General features: G+C 37.7%; 1 protein-coding gene across 10 annotated transcripts in view; it reads left to right on the top strand.

Annotated features, from left to right (window-relative positions):
- LOC308614814 (A-kinase anchor protein 13-like) overlaps positions 1–26,730 on the top strand; it is a 360,148-nt gene that overhangs the window by 259,253 nt on the left and 74,165 nt on the right. For 7 of the 10 annotated variants that reach the window (XM_081229549.1, XM_081229552.1, XM_081229551.1 and 4 more), the window contains exons 10-15: positions 3,260–3,396; positions 13,276–13,646; positions 15,860–15,913; positions 19,135–19,200; positions 21,106–21,298; positions 24,187–24,295. In XM_081229549.1, the coding sequence (XP_081085675.1) occupies positions 3,260–3,396; positions 13,276–13,646; positions 15,860–15,913; positions 19,135–19,200; positions 21,106–21,298; positions 24,187–24,295 (930 nt within the window). The remainder of the gene's footprint in view (positions 1–3,259; positions 3,397–13,275; positions 13,647–15,859; positions 15,914–19,134; positions 19,201–21,105; positions 21,299–24,186; positions 24,296–26,730) is intronic. The other 3 variants (XM_081229555.1, XM_081229550.1, XM_081229554.1) reach the window with 2 other exon arrangements.

Here is a 26,730-nt window from a genome sequence, read left to right on the forward strand (position 1 = left end):
TTCAGCAAAGCCCAGTGAGTGGGCTGCTGGTAAGTTTTCCTACCCTTCCCCAACTATAATTTGTTTACATATGTATAATTGAAACCTAAAAGACTAGATAGCACTTTAAAAGTACACATTTTGTTAGCTTTTAAAAAGCTAGTGGCTCAGGACACAAAAGTTATAGACAGATTTATATATGGGTCATAAAATGGGGCTGGCCCACCTCAAGGTGTAATGTCCTTACTGGATACTTGTCAAATCACACGTTACAGTTTAATGAAGCCTTAACTCCATTTTACGCATGTTTACCGCTTGCCTGCTGTGTACTCAGGGGCGGAGTTCTGGTTACTATATGTATAAATTATTTCTAACCATTCCTACAACTATTTTAGGGAGGTACAAATCATCCCATTTCATTGGTATGGAAATGGAGACTTAGAGGGTCAAATTCCTTCTTGCCTGGGATCTTTTTGCTGTAAGTATTCAGATCCAGATTTGAGCCACATCAGCCTCACTCTGAAACCAATGATCATTCGTTCCTGTTTATACCTTTGTTTGCTGCTCCACTTTATTCCTTAGGAAGGGGGCATGTAAGAAGAAAGGAAAGATTTCATTCATTTTGAGAACTTGTCAACACATGTGAAATGGGGTATAGATTAGCTCTGTCTTAGGGTCCCCCCCACTTCCATTTGTGGGGTTTCATAATGGCTTAAGGTCCTTTTCTCTTCCTTGTTCCTTGTTTTCATAGTCTTCCCTCCGCCCCAGCTCACCAACCAACATTGTATCACAGCAGCAGATTCTCATCCCACACTCGGTTTGTGGTCCCTTGTAGTGCTGGCTTGGATTTATTTTCTGGGTGAGGTATTCCTACCAGGGCTGAGTCTGGATCTTCCCCGTGGATTTTCCATTAGAATGTCTTGAGCTGCTCTGTTTTCCAGGTCTGGAATTGGGACGTGGTCTGTTTGACTGCCAGCTGGACAGCTAGTACGTTAGCATAGTTGCTGCGGCAGCCCTTTCTTTCCTTGGCCAGTCCCCCTATTTTCCCCTCATCCATGGAGTGGAGTTTTTGATTTTTCCAAGTGGGGAAAAGGTGTGGGGGGAACAAGTAGAAAAATCACAGCCACCAGCTCCACCTAAGTTAGTACATACTCTGGGATGTGGGGAAAAAGGGACCAAAACTCCAAAATCCCCATGACTTCAAGTCTTTTAAAGGCAAGGCTATTCCCATTAACTAACACACTCAGAAATAGTTTGGACCAAGACTGAAATGGACCAAGGTAATTTTTTCTTTAACTGAAACATCTTCAGATTAATCTGCGGGCCGTGCCTCTATTCCTATGGCATCCTTTCTGTACTTCTGTGTTGAAATTACCTCTTAATATATTCATTTCTACTACAAAATTGCAAACTACTGCCCCCCCCACATAGACACCAACATTAGGCATCTCTTTTTATTTGGATAATTCCCAATACCTAGTCAAATGCCTAACTAATAGAAAAGGTAATTTTACTGACAAGTGATTCATGACCTGTATCAATGCAGTGGCTCTTTGACCCTTCCTCTAAGATTCCGGGCTAATGCAGGGCAAATTATTTATTGATTGATGATCAGTTATTAGTTAATTTAGATAAGAAAAACTTCATCTTCTCATTATCTCTGAACACAGACCTGTGTACACACACACACACACACACACACACACACACACACACACACTTATTGTCTAAGCATAGACTATAAAAATTAAAAGAGACATTAGGGGTCGTCTAGTTCAATCTCCACTTCCACTTCTGCGCAGACAGCTTTTTTGAAATGTCTTGCGACAGTCACTCAGCCTTTGCTCCAGCCCTTCTGGTGAACGAGCCTCATGACTTTCTAAGGCTGCCAGCCTATGGCCTGAAGCCGCGTTATAGTGAAGCTCTGGCTTCCACTTGGTGGGCTTTGTTCTCCCTCCTGAATGGCAGAGGGCAAATCTGCAGCCATCTTCAGACACATTTTCTTCAGGCTCCTCTGCAACCTGAATGTATCTCAGGTGTTTCCACTCATGGTGACCTCATTACCATGCATGCATTTTTGTTTATCAGTGTTTTAATTTAATTTATCAATATTTAGGAGTATAGGTGCAGTGTTGGTGGCACATACTGGCCAGACTGTCCCCATTTTGGATTTGGGTGCATTGTCTCTTAATAGAGCCTAAAACTATGAGTATTTCTGTTTGTTTTGCCATAACCTTGTATTGTCAACTCCTTGAATTTGCTTTCAAGCAAAATCTCCAGGTAGAGTTCTCATGAACTGCTAGGTAGCCAAGTTATCTACTGTGTCCCTCATCACTTAGTATCACCTACAGGTTTGATAAACATATGTATGTTTTTCCAAATCAGGTTTGATAAACATACGTATGTTTTTCCAAATCATGCATAATGCTAACTAGAATGGAAACGCTTCATTCTTCAAAACTTCTTGAAGGAGGTTGATGTCTTTCTTGGTTTCACTATGTACATAGAGATATTTTTATCTCTGTTGTTATCAGGTCACATGTCCTTTTTGTTTACAGAGTTAAAGAAGAGAATGGGTTAAATACTTTGCTAATTTAAGCATACAAATCTTTAGAATCCCTAGATGTACCAATGTAATATTTCTATCAAGGCCCCCTCTGTCTGGTTCACCAGAGTCCATATCCTAGTTGTTGAACTGAAAACAGATTCTAGATTATATATTTTTCTTCATCACATTATTCATCCAATGTCAGATCTATTTAAGGTAGGAGAATTTAAATAGTTATATTTCTGTTATTGCTTAATAGAACCCGTGAGTTTAATACACGGATACATTTTATTAGTTATGCTCCCCCTTTGTCTTTTATCTTGGTACTTTGATAAAGTAACAAGTTTCCAGAAAGAACTTAAGTCTCAAAACAGAAATTGCCCACAAAACCTATCACAGTTTCCTAATAAGGAACTTCTGATTTTGGTAGCAAAAGATATAAATTCTGTAACTACTGGGAGGAAAAGATCATTATTTAAATACATAGGTGGAATTATGGTTCTAAATCATTGTTTTATCTTTCTGTACCTGTGGTTTACATGACAAACTCATGGTTGTCCTGTAGTAACTGTATCAACTGAGAATTGAAAGCTACTAATTCGACTGTGTCCTTTACAGCTTCTTAGTTTGAGGAGGGAGGGAGATTGATCAGTTGGTTGATTTAAAAGGCTGGAATGAAAAGAAACTGATTTATTTTTTTAAAGCAGTGGTTGAACAAATTTTCTTTTTCAGAATGTGATAACTTCCTGGATGTTGGATTGGGCAGAGAGTGTGCCTCAAAACAAGGTGTCCTTAAAAGAGAATCTGGGAGTGATTCTGACCTCTTTCACTCACCCAGTGAAGAAGTGGACAGCATTATCTTCTCCAAGGTACTGTTGGCCTCAATGTGTGACTCCTGCTAGTAAGATGTGACTCCTACTAGCCTTACAGGGCTTCTCTTCAGGTCTTAGAGAAGTGTAAATGCTCCATTTCAGAGAATGAAGCTCCAGGTTGCCAGGCCTTAGAAAGAGGCCTTGGCCACTTTATTTTCTGTAGAATAATGGCTGGTTACGTACAGTTTTTGAAGCTCACATTGAAACCTAAAGAAATGGAAGTTCCTTTAACGTGAATTAAATCAGATGACAGTGAATACTTCTCATGGGGCAGGAAGGAACCACAGCTCAGACTGTATGACGTCATGTGTATAAATTAACCACAGAGCCTTCTGATTAATGTGTTTAGGCCTGAAGCTCGCTGCTGAGCTTGGTGATGTCACCCGTCCTCATCGAGCCTGCTTAATTGGAAGTTTCTAGAGCTCAGCTCAGGAATCCAAGCTTTCTCACTAGTGAAAAGCCAAGCCCATCCACATGAATCACCTCGTGTTTTCATATAATTTGAGGCTCTAAGAGAGTCGGGGGGGGGTTGCTTTCTTTTGCTTATGTCTGTATCTGGTTGCAGCAAGGTTGGTTTTGTCTCCTAAGAAGAATAGAGGCCTTTCCCACAGCAGGATCAGCAAATGGTACTCAGTTATATGCCACAAGTGCTTGTCTTTATAATAGAGAGTGGTTGAGGGGACAGAAACATGGCAGCTGTGCAGATGCCTTTGTGAGAGTTCACGATGACTTTGGAGAAGTGATGAGAGCAGTTGGGTTAGTGGCTGATTAGGTTCTCCAAGGCAGTGTGATGATGCTGGGTTTAAAAGTTACACTAGAAGAAGGCTTACTGTTATGGGACTCTGGTCTGGAATGTATTTAAGCCTCTGTGCATTTACTTTCACTTTCCCTTCATTTTTGCTCAGCGGCTCTCATATGCCCGCTTGGCCTCCCCTAGCCCTTTTCTTCGTTCCTTTTCCCTGTGGTCGTTGTCTTCCAGAGGGCCTTGGAAAGACTCATGGAATTGTTACTCATAGCAGGGATTCTATAAAGTAAAAAGTCCACACAACTTGGAGGATCTGTCCTTCTCTGAAGTTATTTAGGGAGAGGGACACCAATATGATCTTTTTTTTTTTTTTTTTTTTTTTAACCAACAGAATTTAGGTAAGTTCCACTGTGATTTTGAGGTTTTCATTGTAAGGACTCCTAAAGTGTCCGCCTCCCCGCAAGGGGAATACCATTCCGAAGGTGCGTGTCTTTAAAAATGTATTGCTTTTGTCCGAGATAAATAAATTAGATAATATCTCCAAGTTCCAGCTTTAAAACAGTCATCAGTAATCACTGAAGCTGGGTCATGGATACATGAGGATTTGCTAAACATTTATATATGTGTGAAAATTTTCTTAGTAAGAAGTTTTTAACAAATTGCAAAGTCTCCGTTAAGAAATAATTGCTTGAACCTCCTAGGTGCGTGACAGCTTGCCCTGGGTGTTACCATCTCTGCAGAATGATAGTTATTTCTGGTTACTAAATTGAATGATTTTCCTAGCTAAGGAGAATTAGAATTTACTACATTTTACCTAATTATTCGAACTGCCAAAAGCACTTAGGAGATTGTTCATACAAATGGCCAGTGCTAGATTTGGCAGTTTTTTCAGGATGACTGGACAGATACAATTTTTAAAGGTTGAAGCATATCCCTGAATAAACTTTTAACAACATTTCATACTGGGGTGCCTCAGGAAGTCTAGAAATGGCGGATGCACTTTCACTTCTTCACGCTGACAGAAGAATGTCTGATGGCCTGGGGCGAGATTTGGAGGGTCCTTCCTCTTAGTGTCTCCGCTCTACCACGGTTGTTAGTGACAGAGGGGTTTTGCAATAATGTTTTCTCTAGCATTCATAAAACCCAGGGTTTACATGTGAAGGGAAAAGGAGACAGACAGACTCATGTGTACAAGATGCTTACTTTATACTAGGCACTGAACAGAATTTTTTACGTATGTGATCACACTTCATGCTCCCAGCAACCCTGCAAGGTGGGTGGTTTTATCTTCATTATACTCCTGAGGAAATAGAGGCTCTGATTGGTAAAGAAGTTTACTCAAAATTACTCAGCTGGTAAGTAACAAAATTGAGATTTGTACCTAGCCCTAACTCTGAAATCTGTTCATTTTCTGTTATTTTGCTCTCAATCTCCAGACACCTGCTTTAATAACCAGTGCTTTATATAGAAGCATGGCAGTGGCAGACAGGCCATCAGCTACTTCCTTAAAAGCCTTCCTCTGTAGTCATCCACACAACATGTACTGTGAAACATCAGACTGTCCCAGAGTTGATTCTCAGGCTGCAGCCCTCCCACTCTCCCTTCTCTAAAAAATAATCTGTAGGCAAGGCATTGCAACATCCTTTTCTGCGAACCATGAGTGGTGCGTTAGGTCACTTCCTGCAGCCACTTGTGTGACTCTGGCCTTAACAGAGGTCTCTTTAACATTAGCCTGCGCGGTGTTTGTCAGAACTTTCCACTTAACCTTATGTTTCCACTCAGTATGCCTGCCTCCTGGCAAGTATGACTCTTTGGTGAGTGTTGCGAACTTCATGTTTATTCTTATGGATACTTGCTCGTTTCTAAGTTCTTTCTTTTCCATAGATCAACAGCATAAAATTTTAATTTTGTTTTTAATGTGAGAAGAAGTCCTAGGATGCTTTCTGGCACTAGCTAAGAAAGAAAAGTGTGATCATAAAATATACAATCTGGGCCACTCTGTTATCCAAAAAGATAATTGAAGGCCACAGAAAATACTAATAGTTGCTGCCTCTTTTCCCAGAGATAAAGTAAAGCCCTTACACCTTGTTTTTTCCTCCAAGTTATAAGACATACCCACAATTGATTAAGAAAATCAAAGTAACTCCCCTAAGATGCTAACGCTTAAAGGAAAATCCTTTATTTCATATGCTGTAGTTTGCTCTAAAGTACTTAAACACCAAGCCAAAAATTTACCTTTTATTTTAAACTTTTAGAGATAAAAGTAAATATGTTTACAGAATCCAAATTAGAAAAACTATTATCACTTATGCATAAGTATTGAAATTATTGTAATTTCAGAACTGTGAAGCAGGGCTGATGCTTGCTATCAGATACTTAAATAAAGTATCGCACATAAATGGATTAAGTGATTGGCATACATTAGGATTTTAAAATATGAGCTTTTATTTCCAAGGCACATGGCAGAGTGCCCTGTGTATAATATAATAGATAATAATTTATAAGTATTTGACGAGTAAATGAATGAAAATTAAAGGACTAGTATTTTGGCAATATTAAGCATGATTCCTTCAGGTGTAGTAATAAGATATAAAATGCATAGCTATTTCTATATTTCTATGTATATAAGTGTATATAATGTTTACACCTTTCTATACACATATCTATATCATACCTATATGGTGTAACACTGGTTAAGAAAGCCAATCAGGCATTTTTTCCCCCAACATTTTATTTTAAAAATTCTAAAACAGAAAAGTTAGAAGAATTGTGCAGTGAACATCCACCACCTAAATTCTACAATTAACTTTTTATTATATTTGCTTTGTTACATAGTTATGCATCTGTCTCTCATTCTTCCACCTACCAGTTCATCTAATTTCTTTGATGCACTTCAGAATAACTTACAGATATCAATACACTTCACCCCTAAATACTTAGAATTCAGCATTTGTTTATACGGTTTTTGTTTTTTGTTTTTTTATAAAATTTACATACAATGAAATATGCAGTCTCAAGAGTACCATTCAATGACTTCCCCCCCAACTTTACTGAGTTATAATTGACAAATAAAAGTCATATATATTTGAGGTGTATGACATGTTGTTTTTATATATATATATAAATAAACACACATATATATAATACTTATATACATACTACATACATACATTGTGAAGTGATTACCACAATCAAGCTAACTAACATATCTGTCACCTCACATAGTTACTTTTTATGTGTGTGGTGAAAACGCTTGAGATTTACTTTCTTGGCAGATTTCAAGGATACAGTACCTTTTTATTAACTATACTGACCATGGTGTATATTAGGTCTCCAGAACTTACTCACCTCATAACTGAAAGTATGTTCCCTTTGACTAACATCTTCCCATTTCCCCCACCCCTCCAGCCCTCGGTAACCACCATTATGCTCCCTGTTACTATGAGTTTGACATTTTTAGATTTCACATTTAAGTGAGATCATGCAGTATTTGTCTTTCTGTGTCAGGCTTATTTCACTTAGCATGATGCCCTCAAGATGCATGCATCTTATCGCAAGTGGCAGGATTTCCTTCTTTTTCAAGGCTGAATAATTCTATATCCATTCATCTGTCAGTGGACACTTAGGATATTTCTGTGTGTTGGCTACTGTCAGTAATGCTGCTTTGAACATGGGAGTGCACATATCTCTTCAAGACAGTGACTTTATTTCCTTTGGATATATACCCAGATGTGGGATTGCTGGATCATATATGGCAGTTAGTCCTGCCTTTAATTTTTTGAGGAACCTCCATACTGTTTTCCATAACAGCTGTACCTCAGTGACCTTTGATTAATGCATTCACCCATCTTTGTAACCTAAACCCCCATAAGGATATATCACTTTGGAAAGTTTTTTCATGCCTCTTCCCAGTCTGTCTCCTCTCCAACCCACTAGAGGCAGCAACTGTTCTAATTTTTTTCTACCACAGGTTAATTTTTCCTATTTCAGAACTTCATATAAATGAAATATAAATAGTATCATTCCTCTTAGATAAATACCCAGGAGTGGAATTTCTGGATCATATCGTAAGTGTAGGTTTAGTTTTATAAGAAATTGCCAGACCTTTTTCCAAAGTGTTTGTACCATTTTTTATTCTCAACAGCAAGAATGAGAATTATAGTGGCACCATGTCCTTACCAACATGTATAATTGTTTTGTTTTGCTTTGACTTTAGCATTTCTGTTGTGCATGTAGTGGTATCTCACTATGTTTCTGATTTGCTTTTCCTTGACACCTAATGATTATGTTAAACACATTTTCATGTGTTTATTGGCCACTTGTGTGTATCTTCCTTTATGGAATGTCTGTTCATCTCTTTTGCCCATTAAAAAAATTAGATCGTTTGTCTTTTTGTTGTTGAGAAGTAGAAATTCTATATATGTATCCTGGATACCAGTCCTTTGTTAGATTTACGTTTTGAAAATATTTTCTTCCACTCTATGGCTGCCTGTTCACTTTGATAATGCTGTCTTGATTAACTGAATTTTTAAAATTTTGATGAAGTATAACTTATCACATTTTTATAGTTATTGCTATCTGTGTCCTATCTTGTTATTGATTTGTCTGCCCCCAGCTGCAGTAACAGCTCTGTAGTTTTTAGCAATAGGATTGAATCCTAGCTGTACCTAGAATCACCTGGAGAGCTTGAAGAAGAAGAAGAAGAAGGGAAAAAAACAAAGACAAAGAAAAAATGTCTGGCCCTTACTCCAGATCAGTTAAATTAGAAACTTGAGTTTATTATGTAACCTCACTGAGCTTCAGTTTTCTCGTCTATAAAATGGGAATCAGAATAGCTACTGAATCAAATAGTTGTGAGGATTAAAAGAAATCATACATCGCAATCACTTAGTATAGAGCCCCACACATGGTGAGTATGCAGTAAATAATTATTATTCAAATTTATATAATAGTTATACTGCACACATATTTAAGTAATAGATTCTCTTAAGCTTTATATAAACATCATCATTTGTTTTGGACTTTTACATTAACTTTTTTTATGTAATAATTTTGTAATTTCATTCTCCCTAGATTATTTGGCCTTAAATTAAGCAAAAGCCAAGTATCCTTGGGTCACTCTGTTGGACTCAGCCCCTGCCCCTGAAGCCAGAACTGTCTGTGTAAGGCTAGTGTTGGAAAGACCAGCCACTCTCACACCTTTGTAGTGCTCAGAGGGCATTCTCTCTGACTCCTATTGGGTTTTTCTAGCCTGATAACCACGTGCAGATTTTCAAAATTTTATAAACCCCAAGGAGAGAGAAGCTGATGGTAGAGATGATAGTTTTTTGTGTGTGTTCCCGTCCTCCTATATGCAGGAGGGAAACCAATTATGAAAACTCGAGAGAGGAAGGATTTGTGTGTCAGTCTCAGGTACAGACTTGGTCTTAGTTTCCCTAGTATGCTTGCTTTCTCGCATACGTACGTGACTCCCAACCACCCCTTCTCTCCTGTTTCCACCTTTTAACATCTCTTGTACTTCTCTGCCCTAACCCAGTCTTAATACTCATCACAATTGTGTTTTGACCATTTGTTTATAAGAATGAAAAAATATATATACATATATTTTCATTCTTATATATATTTATATATAAATGCATAAGTATTCATATATATATATATATATATATATATATATATATATATATATATATATGGGACTTGGGATATTATTCCTGATTGTCTGGAGGAATGGCACCATGGGATCAGTTTAACTAGTACATTTGATTTACATGGATTCAAATCTAAGTTTTAAAAAATGTGTTAGTTTAACTGATCCCATGACACCATTCCTCCAGACAATCAGTAATAATTTCCTAAGTCTTGAAAGTCATTTAATTAGCAGACATTTTAAGAGAAAAGACCTCTCTGAAGAAAGACTGACATATAACTCAAAAACTCTTAAGAGGAACTTCAAATATTAGGCATGGAACATTCTGTCTGTGTCAGAAACCATAATTTTTTTCCCCTTTCTAATATATATAAATGAAAAAACAGCATCCCCCAAAATCTGGTACTTTTTTGAGGAAGGAGGAAAATGGTGGAAGTAGTAGTTCTCACATCTGTTATTTGGCAGATATCTCTAAGAACTTTAGCACTAACAAATTCAGGGACTGGAAAGGGAACATTGCAAAAACAGTTCAAAAGTTTTAAAAACCTGCTTTCCTTCTTTCCTCTGTTATCCATGATTTAAATGGACAATACTTTTCAACAGACCTTATATTAATTTCTAACCTTTAGATCTAAAGATCATCATGTGACTTACCCATAGACACATACCTAGCTATAGAAAGGCTACGGCCATACTCCGGTTTGATTTCTCATTACACCACTGACTACTTTCTGGTCTGCAAAGGTAGTGTAAAGATGTGATGAAGTTGGGAAATTCTTTTGAGAATGCTAAAAAAAAAACTTGGAAAAAAGTAGTTTAGAGCCTTCTTTAGATTCAATCTAAAGTTAAAACCATTTGCCTCAGTACTTAATAAATGAGCTCAGTCTTAATTTCTGAATTTGTCCTATTTTTCCCTTTTCAGATAATAACTGCTAGCTCACAAAAATACTTGAGTGTAAGAATATTATACTGTGTGAACCTAATTCTTAAATCAGGATCAGGAATGCAAAACTAAAGAAATCACGTGTTACTATGAAAAAACTCCCAGGTCTTTTATTTTGTGTTTTTTGTTTTTTTAAAAATCAGAGTTAAAAGCACACACCAAGAAATGCCATAGTACACACAAGGAACAAGGCTATGTTGAGGCTGTATGCTAGGCAGATTTCTCCTTTTTACAGAGAAATACCTATTCTACCATCTGCAAGTCATTTTCACACTGAGAAGAGCTAACTTGTATGAAGAATGTGTGATAAATGGAAACTTCAGCTCAAAAGCTTTCATATCTTTTGAAGCCTTGCTTGTGTGTTTTAAAACAGGCTCATCACACATTTTGCTTTTTTGATGCCCATTCTGCTTGTCCCTTGGTATTGTTTTGAGAATTAGACATTTAGGCAGCTTTAGTTTCCCAGGACCGCTGTAACCAATTACCACAGATTTGGTGGCTTGAAACAATATAAATGTATTCTTTCATAGTTTTGGAGGCAGGAGGTCCTAAAAGCAATGTATCAGAGGGGCTGCTGTCTCTTCTTATAAGGACTCTACTCCTTTTGGATTCACGAACTACCCTAGTGTAGTATGACCTCATCTTAACGAATAACATTTGCAAAGACTCAACCAAATAAGGTCACATTCCGAAAAGGATGTGAATTTGAGGAGGACACTTTCAATACAGTACAGTGAAAAAGCTAAGACATCCTAAAATTGTCTTCTAAAGTTGGTATTCATGACCATTTATAGTCTTCCTTTCTGTGGAGAGTGGCCCCAGGAATAGAAACTTCAGGATGCCCAGGTCAATCCTCACTAACTTAAAAGGAGTCATCGATAATTTTATTTTAAAACAAGACCTACTCTGTTTTAGAATCTACTAGGTAAAGCATATAGTTTTATTTTACAATGTGGCCCAGTGAAGGGAACACTGAGGACTTTTCTGATACTGACTTTGAGATCTTATCCTTACAGGGTGGGTTTTTTTTTTTTTTTTTTTTTAAGCTGACCTTATCCTTACAGGGTTGGTTTTCTTTTTTTTTAAGATAACAGAACAGGGCAGTTTAAAAGTTGAAATCAACCTCCATTCAAATCTTGCTTCTCCTGTACTTGGGGTGGGTGGGGGAGCCCATGAGACAGTCTGGGCCTCAGATTTCTGACTGTCCAATGGTCCCCATGCATCTTTCTCTCACTCATCGTTTAAAGAGCAATTAACGTAGGAAACGGGATTCTACAGGGTGGGAAAAAAAGCTCATATGAGCTGGTGAGATCCAGCCCCAGCGGTATAAAGAATGCTTTCAGAGGGTAGAGTGCTTTTGAAGTGTTATGCTAAGCCTTTAAAGTGGCACTCCCTTTAGTATGGGAGTTGTTTTCTGTTTCAAAGCTAACAGGGCTCATTAGTTTCCATAATTTTTAAAATCTTTCTTGAAGAACTCTAAGTTTCTTTACTCCTAATTAAAACTGAGTAGACTGACTAATTAGGGAAATACTGTGAAGGGGGAAAAAAAATCACAGAATACTTTTCTCTATTCCCTGCTCCCTATCCCATAAGAATGCAAAATAAAGGTGTTAAGATAGTACAGTGCCCACATCTGTAACACAGAATTGAGCATGTGTCTTTTTAGACACTTTACTTATCTTTTGGATAAATTTATTTTTTGAATGCCATGATGCTTACCTTTCCCTCACCCATCAAATTATGTGTTCTGGTGTCTTTCAGCACTTAGAGAATGTCAGGCCACTGGGATCAAAATGGCACAATTCCTGTTAGGCTCTAGAAGTTGGCCAGGGAAAGAGCATCATCACTTTATCAAAGGCTGCATTGCTAGGACTGATTATTTTGTGTACAGTTTGGCTCGATAAAACTCAGCCAGTACTCAGTTAAAGGAAAAAAGGGGATAGATTTCTTGCATTTAGGTGTTTGTGCCCAGAATTTGGGCATTTGTGGCAGACTTTAGGTGGGATAAAAAGCTATCCTGCATTTTTCAAAATGCTACTGAAAACAATTAGACTTGCTTTTGGAATATAAACTTCAGTATATCACTGTTGTAGCCATGCACACTACCTTGTTTTTAGTTAAGGCTTGTAAGAAAAACCAAAACAAAACAAAGAAAACCTAAACTTTATATGGTATGAATTTAGAGTTTTCATAAGCAGAAACCTCAAAGACATAGTTTCCCTTCATTTCAGTTGATGGTATTGACTGAAAAAAACTGACTTGAATTAGATCTGTTCCTCTGTAAGAAAGGGAAAATGATGTACTTCCCATCTAGCACCTCTAGTAAAAGGGTAAAAAGAGCATAGACCTCGACCCTACCTTTACTGGAGGCTGTTTGAATCCATCTGTGATCATGCTTTAAGAAAGAAATCTGTTTGAAGCCAACTGTGATCTTGCCTGTCCTACCCACTGTAAAGGCATTGGCTCGATGGGGAATAACAGAGAGCTGTCCGCTTGGTCCTGCCATTTCCAACCATACGTGCTTTCTCTCCATTACAGCCTGAGGAAGAACAGTTGGCCTGTGATATCACTGGATCCAGTTCCTCCACCGATGACACAGCGTCCTTGGATCGACATTCTTCTCATGGCAGTGATGTGTCCCTCCCCCAGATTTCAAATTTGAACAGGTCCAGAGACCAGCAATGTCTTGATGGTTTCTACAACCATGGGGTAGGAGCTGAGGGTCGAGAGAGTGAGAGTGAACCTGCTGGCTCAGGTGAGATGGAAGAGGAGGAGATGGACAGCATCACCGAAGTGCCTGCAAACTGCTCTGTCCTGAGGAGTTCTATGCGCTCTCTGTCCCCTTTCCGGAGGCACAGCTGGGGTCCTGGGAAGAACGCAGCCAGTGACGCAGAAATGAACCACCGGAGGTGAGATGGCAGGCTGTTTATCTAGTCTCTCAGTGTCTGCTTGCTTTTGATTTGGTGTTATTATTAGTAAAAGATTTTAGGAGACACCATGGTATAGAAGAAAGAATATAGGCTTTGGAATCAGGAAAATCTGTGTTCAAACTCTAGCTCTATAACTTACTATGTGGATAACCTTGGCAAGTTACTTGACCCTTCTGAGCTTTAACTTTCTCATCTGTAAAACACCTGCCTTTCAGAATATTTGTAATAATAAAGATTACAAGTGAAATATGTCAGTCACGTGGGTGTTTAACAAATGGTAGCATTTGTTCAGGCCAGATTTGTTGATGAAATTCAGAGATTAGAAAATTTGGGGGGAATAGTTTCATGTCAATTTTGAATTAAGAAATAAACATGAACTCTTACAGTCTCAACACATCTAAGTCTTCACAGTGCTTCATAGAAATTGCCATCTGTTTCTAGTGCAGAGAGTTTTGATGAAGTCTAAATTACCAGTGTTTAATCCTTAAGAGATCATAATAATCATTCAGTTGTTCCTATTTTTCCATGTATCACTCAGTCTTGGGGCTCTCTTGTAAGTGCCACCCAGTCTCATACCTTCAGTTTGGAAGCAGGCTATAAGAAAAGTTGGATTGGCTTCTGACCATTGGCTACCTAGATGAATTTAAGCAGATGGCTTTAAGTGTAAAGAACAAGTGCTATGATTCCTACTGTATGTACAAAGGTGTGCCTGCTCCAAAGCTACTTTCTTAATGAGGACAAGCAGCCAAGGGAGGAGGCTGACAGTTGTAAAACAATTGATATAAATGGTTCACTGGCAGCAATTATTGGTTTGTTTGCTTTTTAAATATTCCTTGACCTCCTAATATTTTGACTCATAGCTATTAAGTACATGTAATCTGATCACATTTACTCACTCATTTATTCTTTTATTTGGCCAACATATATTAAGCACCGCCTGTATGTTATGCATTTCTACGTTCTGGAGACCCAGAGGTGAACAAAGTCCCTGCCTTCATCATACCTTACACCTTCCTGACTTGCTACCCTTTTCAGATTCTTTTAATAACACATTGTCTCATGTAATTTTGCAACCTCTTCATGAGTCAGGTGGGATTAACCCCATTTTTGCAGATGAGACTCTGCAGGTAGTTTATATCATTTACCCAAGGTCAGTGGGATCCAGGTTTCCAGTTTCCTGGTCAGGCGCTCTTTCTACAACTCCGTATTATTCTGGGGTGGAGTTCAGAATGCTAAGCTTAAAAATAAGCAGTTGCTTTGTCTGATGTGCAGTTTTTATATATATTTGAAATCCTAGATTATGTAAAAAGCAGTTTCTAAAAGCTTTCCTTCCCAGCTTTATACAAGCTGTACTTTTTTTTTTTTTTTAAGCATTCACACCACACAAAAAAATAAGGTTGGGGGAATGATCCCTACAGCCAGAATTCCCTTCCTGAAGCAAGAGAAGCTTCTTGACAGGATATACTTGTCTTAGATGATGACAACATTGAGAAATGAGGATTTATTTTATATATAATCTGTTTTCCTTTATAAACCACTATGGATCCCTTTGCCATGACTTTGATTTCTGAGCTAGATGTGACTTCATGGGTCATGTAGCTCCAATGAGGAAATTGAAGCTCAGATTAAATGATTTTGCCCAAGATTACATGGTGATTTTAGGACTGAGCTAAGATTAGAACCGTATCACCTAAATTGTTTATATTTTCAACTTTTGTGATACCATGGAACCTCCTGTTTGAGTTTATCATTAGAGTTGCTTAGCACCACTGTCCCAATACCTCTGGAGATAATGGAATGAGAGTTAGGGTTCACTTTAATTAGTTCGACTAATTCTTATAGTGTTATCTGCATATAGTGTAACCTGAATTGTAGAGTCTTAAGAAAACCCTTTTAAAGTTTTGAATGGCCTTTTTAAAAAATCCTTTTACTTTTATAATTTAATAAACCTCATTCTTGGTCACCTGATTAACTCCTTGGAGCAAGGAGGGAGCAAAGTAGCCCTTCTCAGAAATTATCGGGCTTTTTTGATCATGATATTTTCCTGATTCCACATTCTTTCATTCCCTTACTCCCTGAACTATTTCTCTTTGGCGATTGTGTCTCTTCACAGTGTGATGTCTGTATGTTTCATGCGTTTGTATCCATTTTATTTCAACTCGACACTGACCTCTTCCACCATTCATTTTCAGTTCAATGCGAGTTCTTGGGGATGTTGTCAGGAGACCTCCCATTCATAGGAGAAGGTACAGAGTTCACTAACTTGATGTCACTAACTTGATGGACTAACTCTTTGCCTTTGAGCTTATACTAACAAGCATCTCATTCTGCTTCATCTATGATTAAACTGTCTATTTTTAAATAATGCCATGTCTGCTTCAGACAAATAAAATACAGGTACTTACTAATTGCTAATGTCCATTCCATATGAAATGGTTTCTCGAATTTGAAGTTTTTTCCTATTCTACTTTTATTTTTTGAAAAACAATTTAAAAATATTTTTTCCATCTTGTGCTTTTTGGTGTTCAGATCATTTTGTTAATAGGGTCACCCCAACTTTATCCAGGAGAATTCAGAGAAGTGTCTGTTGTGCCTATGTAATGGACCCTGGGGAGTACTTTTTCTTTCTTTCCAAAAAAAGGGAAAGAACCAGAAACATGAGTGTGCTCATGTACAGGCCCTAAAATATTTTCAACATGTGCTTTAATAATGTGATGAAAGCCTGTCTTCCTAGGCCACCTGGCACTCTCCATTCCAGTGCTGATGTGGTCATTCCTTAAAGCAAGTAAGAGGCATCAGCTGATTTCTCAGGGGCCCTCTCAGTCTTTCAATTCCTTAATTATTTTTTGTCACATAAAATTTTGAAGCTAAAAATTATAGTGATTTATAAGCTGAAAGGTCATTTCTAGCCAGAAAGTGCTGATTTGCTTTAAATTGTTCAAATGCTAAGTTTTGTTTTATATTTACTGTACAGAAGTCATTTGTGACTTTTTCTTCCCTTGTTTGGAAAAAAATTTAGAAATCTAAAACCGATGGTTTTATTACTATTAGTGTCTCATATTAGGAGATACTTGTAAAGAGGTATTTTTAACTATTAGCTGAAGTTGTTTGTTGGGAAGCAGGCAAATAAGTCTTTCTTTCCCACTTCATCTTTTTCAAATGGGTGTTTCCTTTAATTCCAGATTTTTGGCACAGAGTTGAGCTCAAATACAAATGTTCTCATGAATCTTAGATAATCCTGAACCTGGTTAAGTTTTTCTCCAGGGGAACAAGTTGTTAAATGCCTTTTTCAGTAGAAGTATCTAAAACCTTTAGAGATATATTTGTCTGACTTTCTTTTAAACTCTTCAGTATGGACTTATTAAAATCATGCACTGGATGACACTGGAAGATGACAAGTTGCTGGATACAGTCCAGGTTAGCATGTAGATACAGCCATCACAGCAGCTCCAGTGACAGTTTCATCCCTAGTCATATTTCTGTACGAAGAACATGGGTTATAATTTTAAATTTTGTATTAAGCCTTAGCTACTAAAATTGAAACATTCCAACAAGTATTAAAAGGTGGGGGAGCGGGATACTTGTTTTTGTTCTTCTTTTTTAAATCTGGAACTACTAAGTCTCAAAATAAAGCTAAAGAACCATGAATTGTTACCTCCCCCCAGTTGAGGAATTGAGGAAATTAGGATGCTCTCAAAAATACTCTTAGTTTTGAAAGGAATTTTCTGCTACTGTAGGACCATCTGCAGCTTCCTTCCTGAATCCTTAGAAAAGCTTTTCGGATGCAGTTTCTGTCTCCCTGTTCTTCATTCTCTTCATCCTAAATTTCATCCCAGTCTTTCACATCATTGTCATTTTCTAAGAGTAAAGGGAAGTTTAAATCTATAGAAAGAAAGACATTATTTTATTTTTCATGAATGGTAAATTGGCAAAATATATTCAGTTACTAATTTTTTCTACATTCTGTTTTTAATAAATTGGCTATTTAGGCATAATATGCCTTTTTATTAACAGTTTAGAGATATAAAATTAAGTTAATTTTCAAAGAATGGACTTCTGAATCTCGTGTGTCTGCAAACTATATCACGTCTTGCTTCCCTCACACAAGTAAATTATAAGTCAGTCTGGTCTTGCTTAGCAGACTAGTAGAGACATGTCTCAGGTGTGTATTTCCACTATCTGCTTTTGCACTTGTGAGCTTTCTACTATTAATTTAATCTGATTTAAAATGTTTTACCATTTAAATTATTTTTTAATGATATTATTTTAAAGATTTACTTTTAGAGGATCCATAGAGGTAGCTCATATTTATTCTCCCACCATTTTCCTTGTCTTTTTTTGTCTGTCAAAAACCTCCCACTTGTCAGCAAAACAGTTATCAGCTGTATTCAAGACAAGGTGGGATTTTTTTGTTGTCTGTAGGTCTTCCCATTTGAAGCTTCAGGAAGCTGATTGGTTTTACTGTTATCCCCCTTCTTAAAACAAAAACATGTCACTGAGGACCTTAAGGCCAAAATAGTAGCAGTGTTATTTTTTAAATGATAGCTTTTGTTAATCAGAAATCCTCTCCTATGGATGCAGCTCCTTTCACAGAGTATCTGATATTTTGAATTGGTTATTTTTTGGCTGGTTATGTTTACTTAGCATTTCCAACCCCAGATTTTCTGTTCTTGCTGCTTGAGAATAAATATCAGTGCTGAGATAGTCAAGGAAATAGATGATCAAATGGATTTTTTAAAATCTTGTGGGAAAGTGGATACAAACCTAAAATTAAGAGACACATTGTTCACTCAGTACTATAAAATTCCTTTTCTTTTTAAGGAAAGAAATCCCTTCGTTATCATTAAAATACAAGGAAACAGGATCATTGTTATATGCTTTATCTTTAGCATACAAGCCTAGTGAATAGGGTTTGAAGGTGAATCTAAGTGTTGATTGGATATCATTATGAAAGATATATGAATTGTCTGGCTTAGATGGATCCTTAATGGAAGCATGAAGAAAACTGATGACTCAGTGAGCCTACCCTAGTGCAGTTTGTCATCGTTCCTTTTAGTTAAGGATTAGAGATACTGTGGTAAGGGAGTTGTAGGAGTGGTGGGATGTATAGAGAGATTGTCCCCAGTAGTGGAGGTTGGAACAAAGAAGAAGCCACACGTAGGGTGGATTCTCTGTTCAGGGTTCTCTAGGAGGAATTCTTGGTTTTCCAATATTGGACTTGTTATCCTGTAAAGAATTCACGTAGTCATTTCCAACACATTATGTAGATGGACATCAGTAGAACAATTTTAAGTTTCCATGTTTTTTGTTCCAGCCATTTTCTAAGTTCTAAATCAATGTTACATTCCTAATTTTTTGATAATCAGATAAATCCGTCTCTAACCACGCCCTTTCTTTTTAAACCCAATAATCCCATCCCTGTTTCCTCTTCTTCCATTTCTGTTTCTTCCTTTGATGTCATCCCCAGTATGAGCTGGTGTCCCTCTGGTGTGCAATACTCTGCTGCCCTGAGTGCTGACTTTAATTACAGAAGGTATGGTATTGTTGTGTGTCCAGCCACCAAAGGGGGAATCATAAAATATGGCACTTGAGCTTTTGGCTTGGAGCTGGCTTCTGTGTGGCTAGAATGCATGTGGCAACCTGCTTTGGCTGTGAGCACAGTGTTCTGCTGCCTCTGCTGTGGGCACCACTGATCCAGTTGACGGGGTACAGCCTAGGAGTTAGATGGTATACCCTGATGCATCCTTTTTGGCTCAAGTGGCTATAGATTTGGTGTTTTCTGCACAGACTTGTCTCCGTGGTATGATAAATCACTTTTCTGTTTGTTTTGATCTGTCCTAATTCCCAGATCCTAGGAATTCCTACATCCTGAGGAAAACAGTAACAGAAATAAGGCAGCTAATAAGATGCACTCATCTTTTTACACTTCCAAATCCACCAATCTCTTTATTTTTTTAACATCTTTATTGGAGTATAATTGCTTTGCAGTGTTGTGTTAGTTGCTGCTATATAACAAAGTGACAAAAGACCACTAATCTGTTTAGATTCCAAGCTCACAGATTTCCTCATCATTGCATATTCTTCTCTCAACTAAGCAGCCAGATTTAATTACTACATTTTCAGGTTTAAATTTTGTGGTAAGCATAGATCTGGCTTTCCCAGGCTTTACAAATAATTCATAATAGAAAACTAAATTTCTTCACTTAGTCTGTCTTCTTATCCCTGCTATTGAAAATGAGTTTTACAGAGACATTTATGTGTAGTCAGTCATGATTTCTCTTGTCATATTGAAATAAGAAAAACAAAATCCATTGTTTAATTTACTCAAGAAAATAGAGGCATACAGTTTCAGTTCATAATAAGTAATTCATGGCGGAAAAGAGCAAATAGAAACCCTTCTAGACTGGCATACATAAATTTTTTGTAGCAATTAACTTTGAGCAGAGATAACTAAATAGCTTCAGTATACCTTCAAATACAATTCCAGATGCTTGTAACTGAGGACATGGTCTGCTACAGCTGTATTCTGAGATCCAGTTGTAACCGGATGTGAATTATTCTGGCTAGCAACCCCAAGGATGATAGATGGCCAACCTCTCTCTATAGCCTCCTTCTTACAAAAAAATGCTTTTCACTCTGCAAACCACATAGTCTATTCCAGGGATCCCATTTTAGATACCAAACCTTAAGTTTGCTTTTTTCCCCTTTGTCAGTATTAAGGGGGGGAAAAAATTTAAACCTCTTTTAGATGCAGTAGCTTTTCAGCTTTTGCTCTTTAAGGTGTCACATGTGCCTGTCTGCAGCTAACAATTCTCAGGAAACCTGTCAAAGCAGTTGTTGTCCAAGCAGGTGTGCACAGATATTAATGCTCCTACGTGATGTGGGATTTCTGGGGGTGCATGTATACCTGTGACGTTATAAAGGTCAACTAGACTATAGTTGAATGTAAAGTTATAAAGGTCCACTTGATGGATGCAAGGGCAAGTCTAGGTCTCCCTCTTTGCCTTCTGGAAGTTACTTATGCTCATATTCTCTCTGTGCCATTTAATTCTTTGGCATTTGCAGAGTTCAGATTCTGGCAAAGATTGATCACATCAGATCAAGGGAAAAAACACACATGAATAAAAGATCAATAAGCTAATGTGGCCTGTCCATATGGTATATTGAAAAATGTCTGAGAAAATGACCTTAAGTGGTTCGACATTTGAATAAGTTGAATGAGGTTTTTAAAAAAAAAATCTAAGTGCAGTATGTTTCTCAGCATACCAGGATATTTGTGGGGAATGGTAGGTAGCGCTCATGACCATGCCCTTGCAGATGGTTTTGCTGGGTGACATAGAAATAGTTATGAGCGAGGGAGATACAGCTAAAGGGATTTTGTATCCTTCCTCTCTGAAACTCAGAAATAGAATGAATTAACTCTTGGTTCTGTGTTCAGTTTCAGTCTAGAAGGCTTGACAGGAGGAGCTGGTATTGGAAACAAGCCATCCTCATCTCTGGAAGTAAACTCTTCAAACACCAAAGAGCTCAGACACCCTTTCAGTGGTGAGGAAAGGGGTGACTCGTTGGTGTCACTTTCAGAAGAGGATCTGGAATCAGGCCAGAGAGAACATAGGATGTTTGATCAGCAGGTAAGGCTGAAATGGGTATATGTTGCTAACTTGGAAAAAATTAGTTTTATTTCCCTAAATATGTCCTCATATTAGGAACAAAGAAGGCAAGATTTATGTTAATATAAGGCTAGGAGCTATGATTACTTACCCACTATATAATATTCTCAGTGTAGCACACAGCAGTTTTTTAGCACTTAATACTAATTAAAGAATGCCATTAATCTGCATAGATTTAAATACTCCAGCAAAGCAAACATTTTGAAATTAGGAGAGTATCCAGGATGTTTTGAGTTTTTCTTCTTGTCTGAGGACTTCTTTTACCACGTCAGTAGTAAAATGAGTCTTGAAGTGTATTACTTACCATTGTTAAATTTCCCAATTCTCAAAAACATATCCTAAGTTTCTCCTTCCTGGGGAAAAAAAATTGTCTCATCGCATTGTCTAGGCAATAACTAAGTATTCTCTCTGCTTCCTATCACTGCCAAGCTACTTGAGACAGCGTCTGCACTCCCTGTCTTCTCTTTCTCCCCACGTAATGTCCACCACTATCACGCTCTTGAAATTCCTGTCTTGAAGGTCCTGGGCTTCCTTTTCAACCAGACCAAGTGACTTTTTCTTAGTTCTCATCTTCTCTTTATCACTTACCCTCAGGGAGTTTTTGAGGTGAGAATTTGAATCATATGCTTTTCTAGCATCCTACCCCTCTGAGTCCTTTTTCCTCCTCTTCAGCCAAGGAGACTTTGAATTAACTTCTGAGAGGATTCCGGGATACACATTCAAATGGAACATGTCTAATTAAACAAACAAAAAAGTTAAACACCTGTCTCTGAATAGGTGACTGGCATTTTAGATAGAAATGTAAGGAAACATTTCAAATTAAACAAACAAAAACCTTAACCTGTTCTTTGAATCAGTGACTAAGGTTTTGTGTAGAAATTTAATTTTGTATTACATCCTGCTACATAGCAATGATATGATCAAATATAAATTTGGCACTAGAGAATTACCTGAGTAATGAATGTATCGCTTATGCTCATGTGAGGGCCTAAGAGAATTTAGGCCTAAGGAAAATGCAATTGAAGGCCTAAAGGAATCTTACCTCCTTTTGGCCCCCACCCGTGGCTTCTTGGCCTGATACTTTATAGAAAAAGTTAAGAAAAATAACAAGAATACGGAGAATATATTCATTGAAGTAAATGGTTTAGATTTATTTAGCCTAATGGTAACAGGAAGAGGGAGGGAAAAAATAGGAAACAGTAATTTGGTGACTACCGAGAGCATCTCTGACAAGTGGAAAGTCTGACAAGTGAAAAAGTTGCATTTTACATGTATAGAATCCTTTGGAAGTCATTTGTAGGGCCACGTAAAATACCAAAAATTGTGTGTTTGTGAACAGAATCATAGACTTAAAGCCAATATATCCCTTCCTATACCGCTTAAGCTTTGCGTGTGAGAACTTCAAGCCCATTTAAGTGACTTGCCTAAGCCTCGTAACTGGCTATTAGCTGAACAGTATTAGCCTCGAAACTGGCTATTAGCTGAACGGTATTAAACTCAGAATTCCAGACTGTTAGTCTCACTGTTTTTTTCCATGTCTTTGAAGTAGATGACTTTTAATGAGGAAATGAGAACATTTTAATTTTCTTAATATTTTTTATGTAATAACCTTTCCTGAACTGACATTCCTAGGAATTTTAGCTGTGACCCTGTTTTATAGTAAATGATGTCTTTCTAATGGCCTTTCTGATTGAGTCTGCCTAGCTGAAGTTATTGACAGTGTAGCACCTTGTGTGCTTAGCCTTCCGGGGGCTCTGCCCACCCATAGTTTTCCATCTTGTGTGCAACCTCAAGTGGATGTTTGAGCTGCTGGTATCACTGATGTGCACAAGTTGCCTGCAGCCAACTTCCTGTTGAAGGTCTCTGCCTTTCACTGATGTCATTTTTCAGACCTCACAGTTGTATTCAAAACATAGCAACTGTTTGCCTCAGACTCCATGGTTACCCATGGAACAAGCTCTAAATAATCAGAAGTCTTTGGTGCAATTGAGTTCACCCTGGTAACGGATTTTCATTGCTTCCCTTTCAGCATGTACAGATTTCAGCCTACTATGACGGGAAGGGATTTATGGTAATTAAAGTTAGTTGCCAATTAGAATGGCCTTTCTCAAAGCAAAAGGAGAGGGATCCCATCATCGCTGGAAGCATACTAGTAAACACTAGTTGACTGTCATGGGTTTTGTTGCAGGAACTTCTGCAGTGGGTTGGATTACATGGCCTTGAAGTGGCTGTGAATTTACTGAGGGAGTTGAGTTGTCAAATTCCAGTCACCCTCATGTTCATGTAGAAGCAGTGTAATCTTAGAAGAGGAAGTGAAAATGATTTAGGCCTCTGTCCAGATGCACAGTCAACTTTGCTTGTGATCTTAAAACACTTTCTATTTGTATCTCTGTTTCCAACTCTTTAAAATAAGAATGATATTACTGGTATCCTACTATATCTATAAGTGATATTTAGATTTTCAAAGAGCAAGAACTATATTTAGTTTTGGTATTTCCAGTGAAATTATTTTTATCTGATTATGCATTCAGTAGATGTTTTATTAAGTACTTATGAAGTTTGAAACATCATTAGGTATTATGAGGGTCACGAGACAACTGTAAAGGATGGATACTCTAACTATCCCCATTTTGCCGATAAGAACACTAAGGCTCAGAAAAGCTAGGTAGCTTCTCTGAAGTTGAGCAGCTGTTTTGTGTCGGGGGAGACTTTTGACTACAAAGCCTGTGCTCTTATCCCTCTTGTGTACTGCCTTATTTCCCTAGGCTGAGTCGGAATGTAAAATTTGGTGCTTATCTAGAAATATGAGAGCAGGTACTCAGAACCTGTTTACTTTTTTTCCTTCACAGACATGTCACAGATCTAAACAACAGGGATTTAATTACTGTACATCAGCCATTTCTTCTCCATTGACAAAATCCATCTCATTAATGACAATCAGCCATCCTGGGTTGGACAGTGAGTATACTACTTTTTTAAATTAAATATATTATATTTTAAACATTTTTCCTCTCTCTCTCTCGCTCTCTTTTTTTTTTCCACTTTAAGACCCTATGCCATTACCTTACAGCATTTGCCTGCCTGTTCCTCTGAATGAATGGTTCATCATTTACAAAAAAGGTGACACAGAGTTCAGTTTGGGGATCTTCCTCCTTTTACTACATAAAAATCTCCTTTACACATTAAATTCATTGTATTCTTAGGCCTAAACCTGACAAACATTTTTAGAAACTTTCTATTTTGAGATAATTTCTGGTTTAAAATTACTGTTTTTTATTTAGAAATAAAAATATTTTAACTATTTATAACTATTTTCTAGTTAAAAATAACTATTTTTTAAAATAGTTGCAAAAACAATACAAAGACTTAATCACACATTCTTCACCTGGAGCCTCCAAATGTTATCTTAACACTTGTTTTATCCATCTCGCTCCCTGTCTTTATCTCTGTCCTTAAAGATTTTTCTGAAACATTCAAAAGTAAGTTACACATATAATGCTCTTATGCCTCAAAGATATTTTCTTATATTACCACGGTACAATTATCCACATTTTATCCAGTACTAGTTTCCTGAGCTCTTCAAAAATGTCAAGCTCTTGAAGGACAGAGACTGAGATACATTTTTAGTCAGTTAAGTAAATGCCAAAAGGATTACAGCCAAAAATGATTACTGGAGCTGTATGCAGATTCAGGATCCATGACTACGAAAGTTATGTAGAGACGTCGGGCATCCACAGGCACAGAGCGTTTGCACATTAAAGATGCTCGAAAACATATTTGAATTGGATCCAGATGTTTGCCACAGAAAGGTTTCTTTGGGAAACCCCACTTTTTTTGTTTTATTTTTAAAATAGATTTCTTTTTCATGAGTAGTTGCAGTGTGGGATCTTGATATAAAGATTAAATTTTCATCAAAGAGAGTATGGTACATTACATTCTTTGCTGAAAGATCATGTATTCAGGAGGCTGAAGCAAAGGGTATAACCCCTCCTGGTATTTCTGGTGTTTCTTCAGCGTCCCCTGATATATAACTCATCTTAAAAGAGTTGAGGACAGGAGTAGCTGCCCTGCATTAATGGGATGTTCTGTCTCCATTCATGACTTACTAGAGGCCTTATTTTCTTAATTTCCACGGTGGAGTTAAGGCATGATGGATAATTCTATTAACTTCATCCTCATTTTCATATGATTAGTACTTCAAATACCAGTCTGGCCTGTTGGACTAAAGGTGCCTAATAATGACTTATTTCCCAGGATAACAGGTACAACCTCACAGAACATGACTGAAATAGCTGTTCCTGTTTTTGTTTGGGTCTTGGTTTGGTTTGGTTTTGATTTGGCTTTGAGTTAGTGGTTTTGCTGGTATAGAACGAAAGTTTTTATAACAAAATAGTTTATAGTGGCTTTGAACCCAGAAAACTAGAACTTGATAACCAGACAGTCAGTGAGGCGTTTCAGCTCTGCACCCCCTCCTCCCGTGGCCTGGTGAAGGGCCTGCTCCTGCAGCAACAGCTGCCCAGTACCAACAGAACGTGGCCCGGAGAGAGAGCTTTTTCCATTGTTCTGTGACACACTCTCTTGCCTCGTACATGAAACACTTCATTATTTTTCCTTCAGAAAGCAAGATGGTTTTTGACTGTGCTTTCAGTTGCTAACCAGCACTCTAAATGATGCGGGTCACCCCCAGGAAACACTGTCCTCTAGCGCCAGGAACTCTCGTGGCACATCTCGTTGCTGGGGACTTGTGGCTCAGCTCACTGAGGGGTACTGAGATCAGTAGCTGACTGCTGTCATGAGTAGAGCTTGGAGCAAGAGTCCAACCCTTTCATCAAAGTAGAGTACCCTCATTCTGATTTGTCATGTACATTTCATGCAGATGGGAATGATTAGCCAGCCCCACTTACTTCCCTAAGTTAGCATATACTATAATTGGAGGGCTCATCAACTCTAATGACAGTGTTTCTCCTTAGTCCCTTCCCATATACAATTAATTTTCCCAACTGTATTTTTTTATTCTGCTCTAGAAACATAAATTTTTTGCAGATGTAAAAATTCTGGCTGTTAAGCAGAAGGCTAAAACTTGTATCTTGCATGCTGTGCCTTTAAGTCTCAGGGTAACTGGGTAGTTCTCAACTTGCCGCAGACACAAATCTTCATTCCAGATCCCTTAAATACTCTGCATGAGTCATCTTTGGCCATGGTCGTCCTTGCTGAAACTATCATAATTAAAACCTACCCAGTGGTTTTAAAGCCTAAAGTGTGTGGTACACTTAAGATATTTTAACTAATGCTTTATTGTAAGCACACTTAGTGGCTTTGTGACCTTGGGTCCTTGAACTATTAAACAGGGCTAATAATATGATAGGGCTTAAGTTGAATTTATTTAAAATTCA

The sequence above is a fragment of the Mesoplodon bidens genome, assembly GCF_964165515.1.
Source record: "Mesoplodon bidens genome assembly, chromosome: 3".
Classification (NCBI taxonomy): domain Eukaryota; kingdom Metazoa; phylum Chordata; class Mammalia; order Artiodactyla; family Ziphiidae; genus Mesoplodon; species Mesoplodon bidens.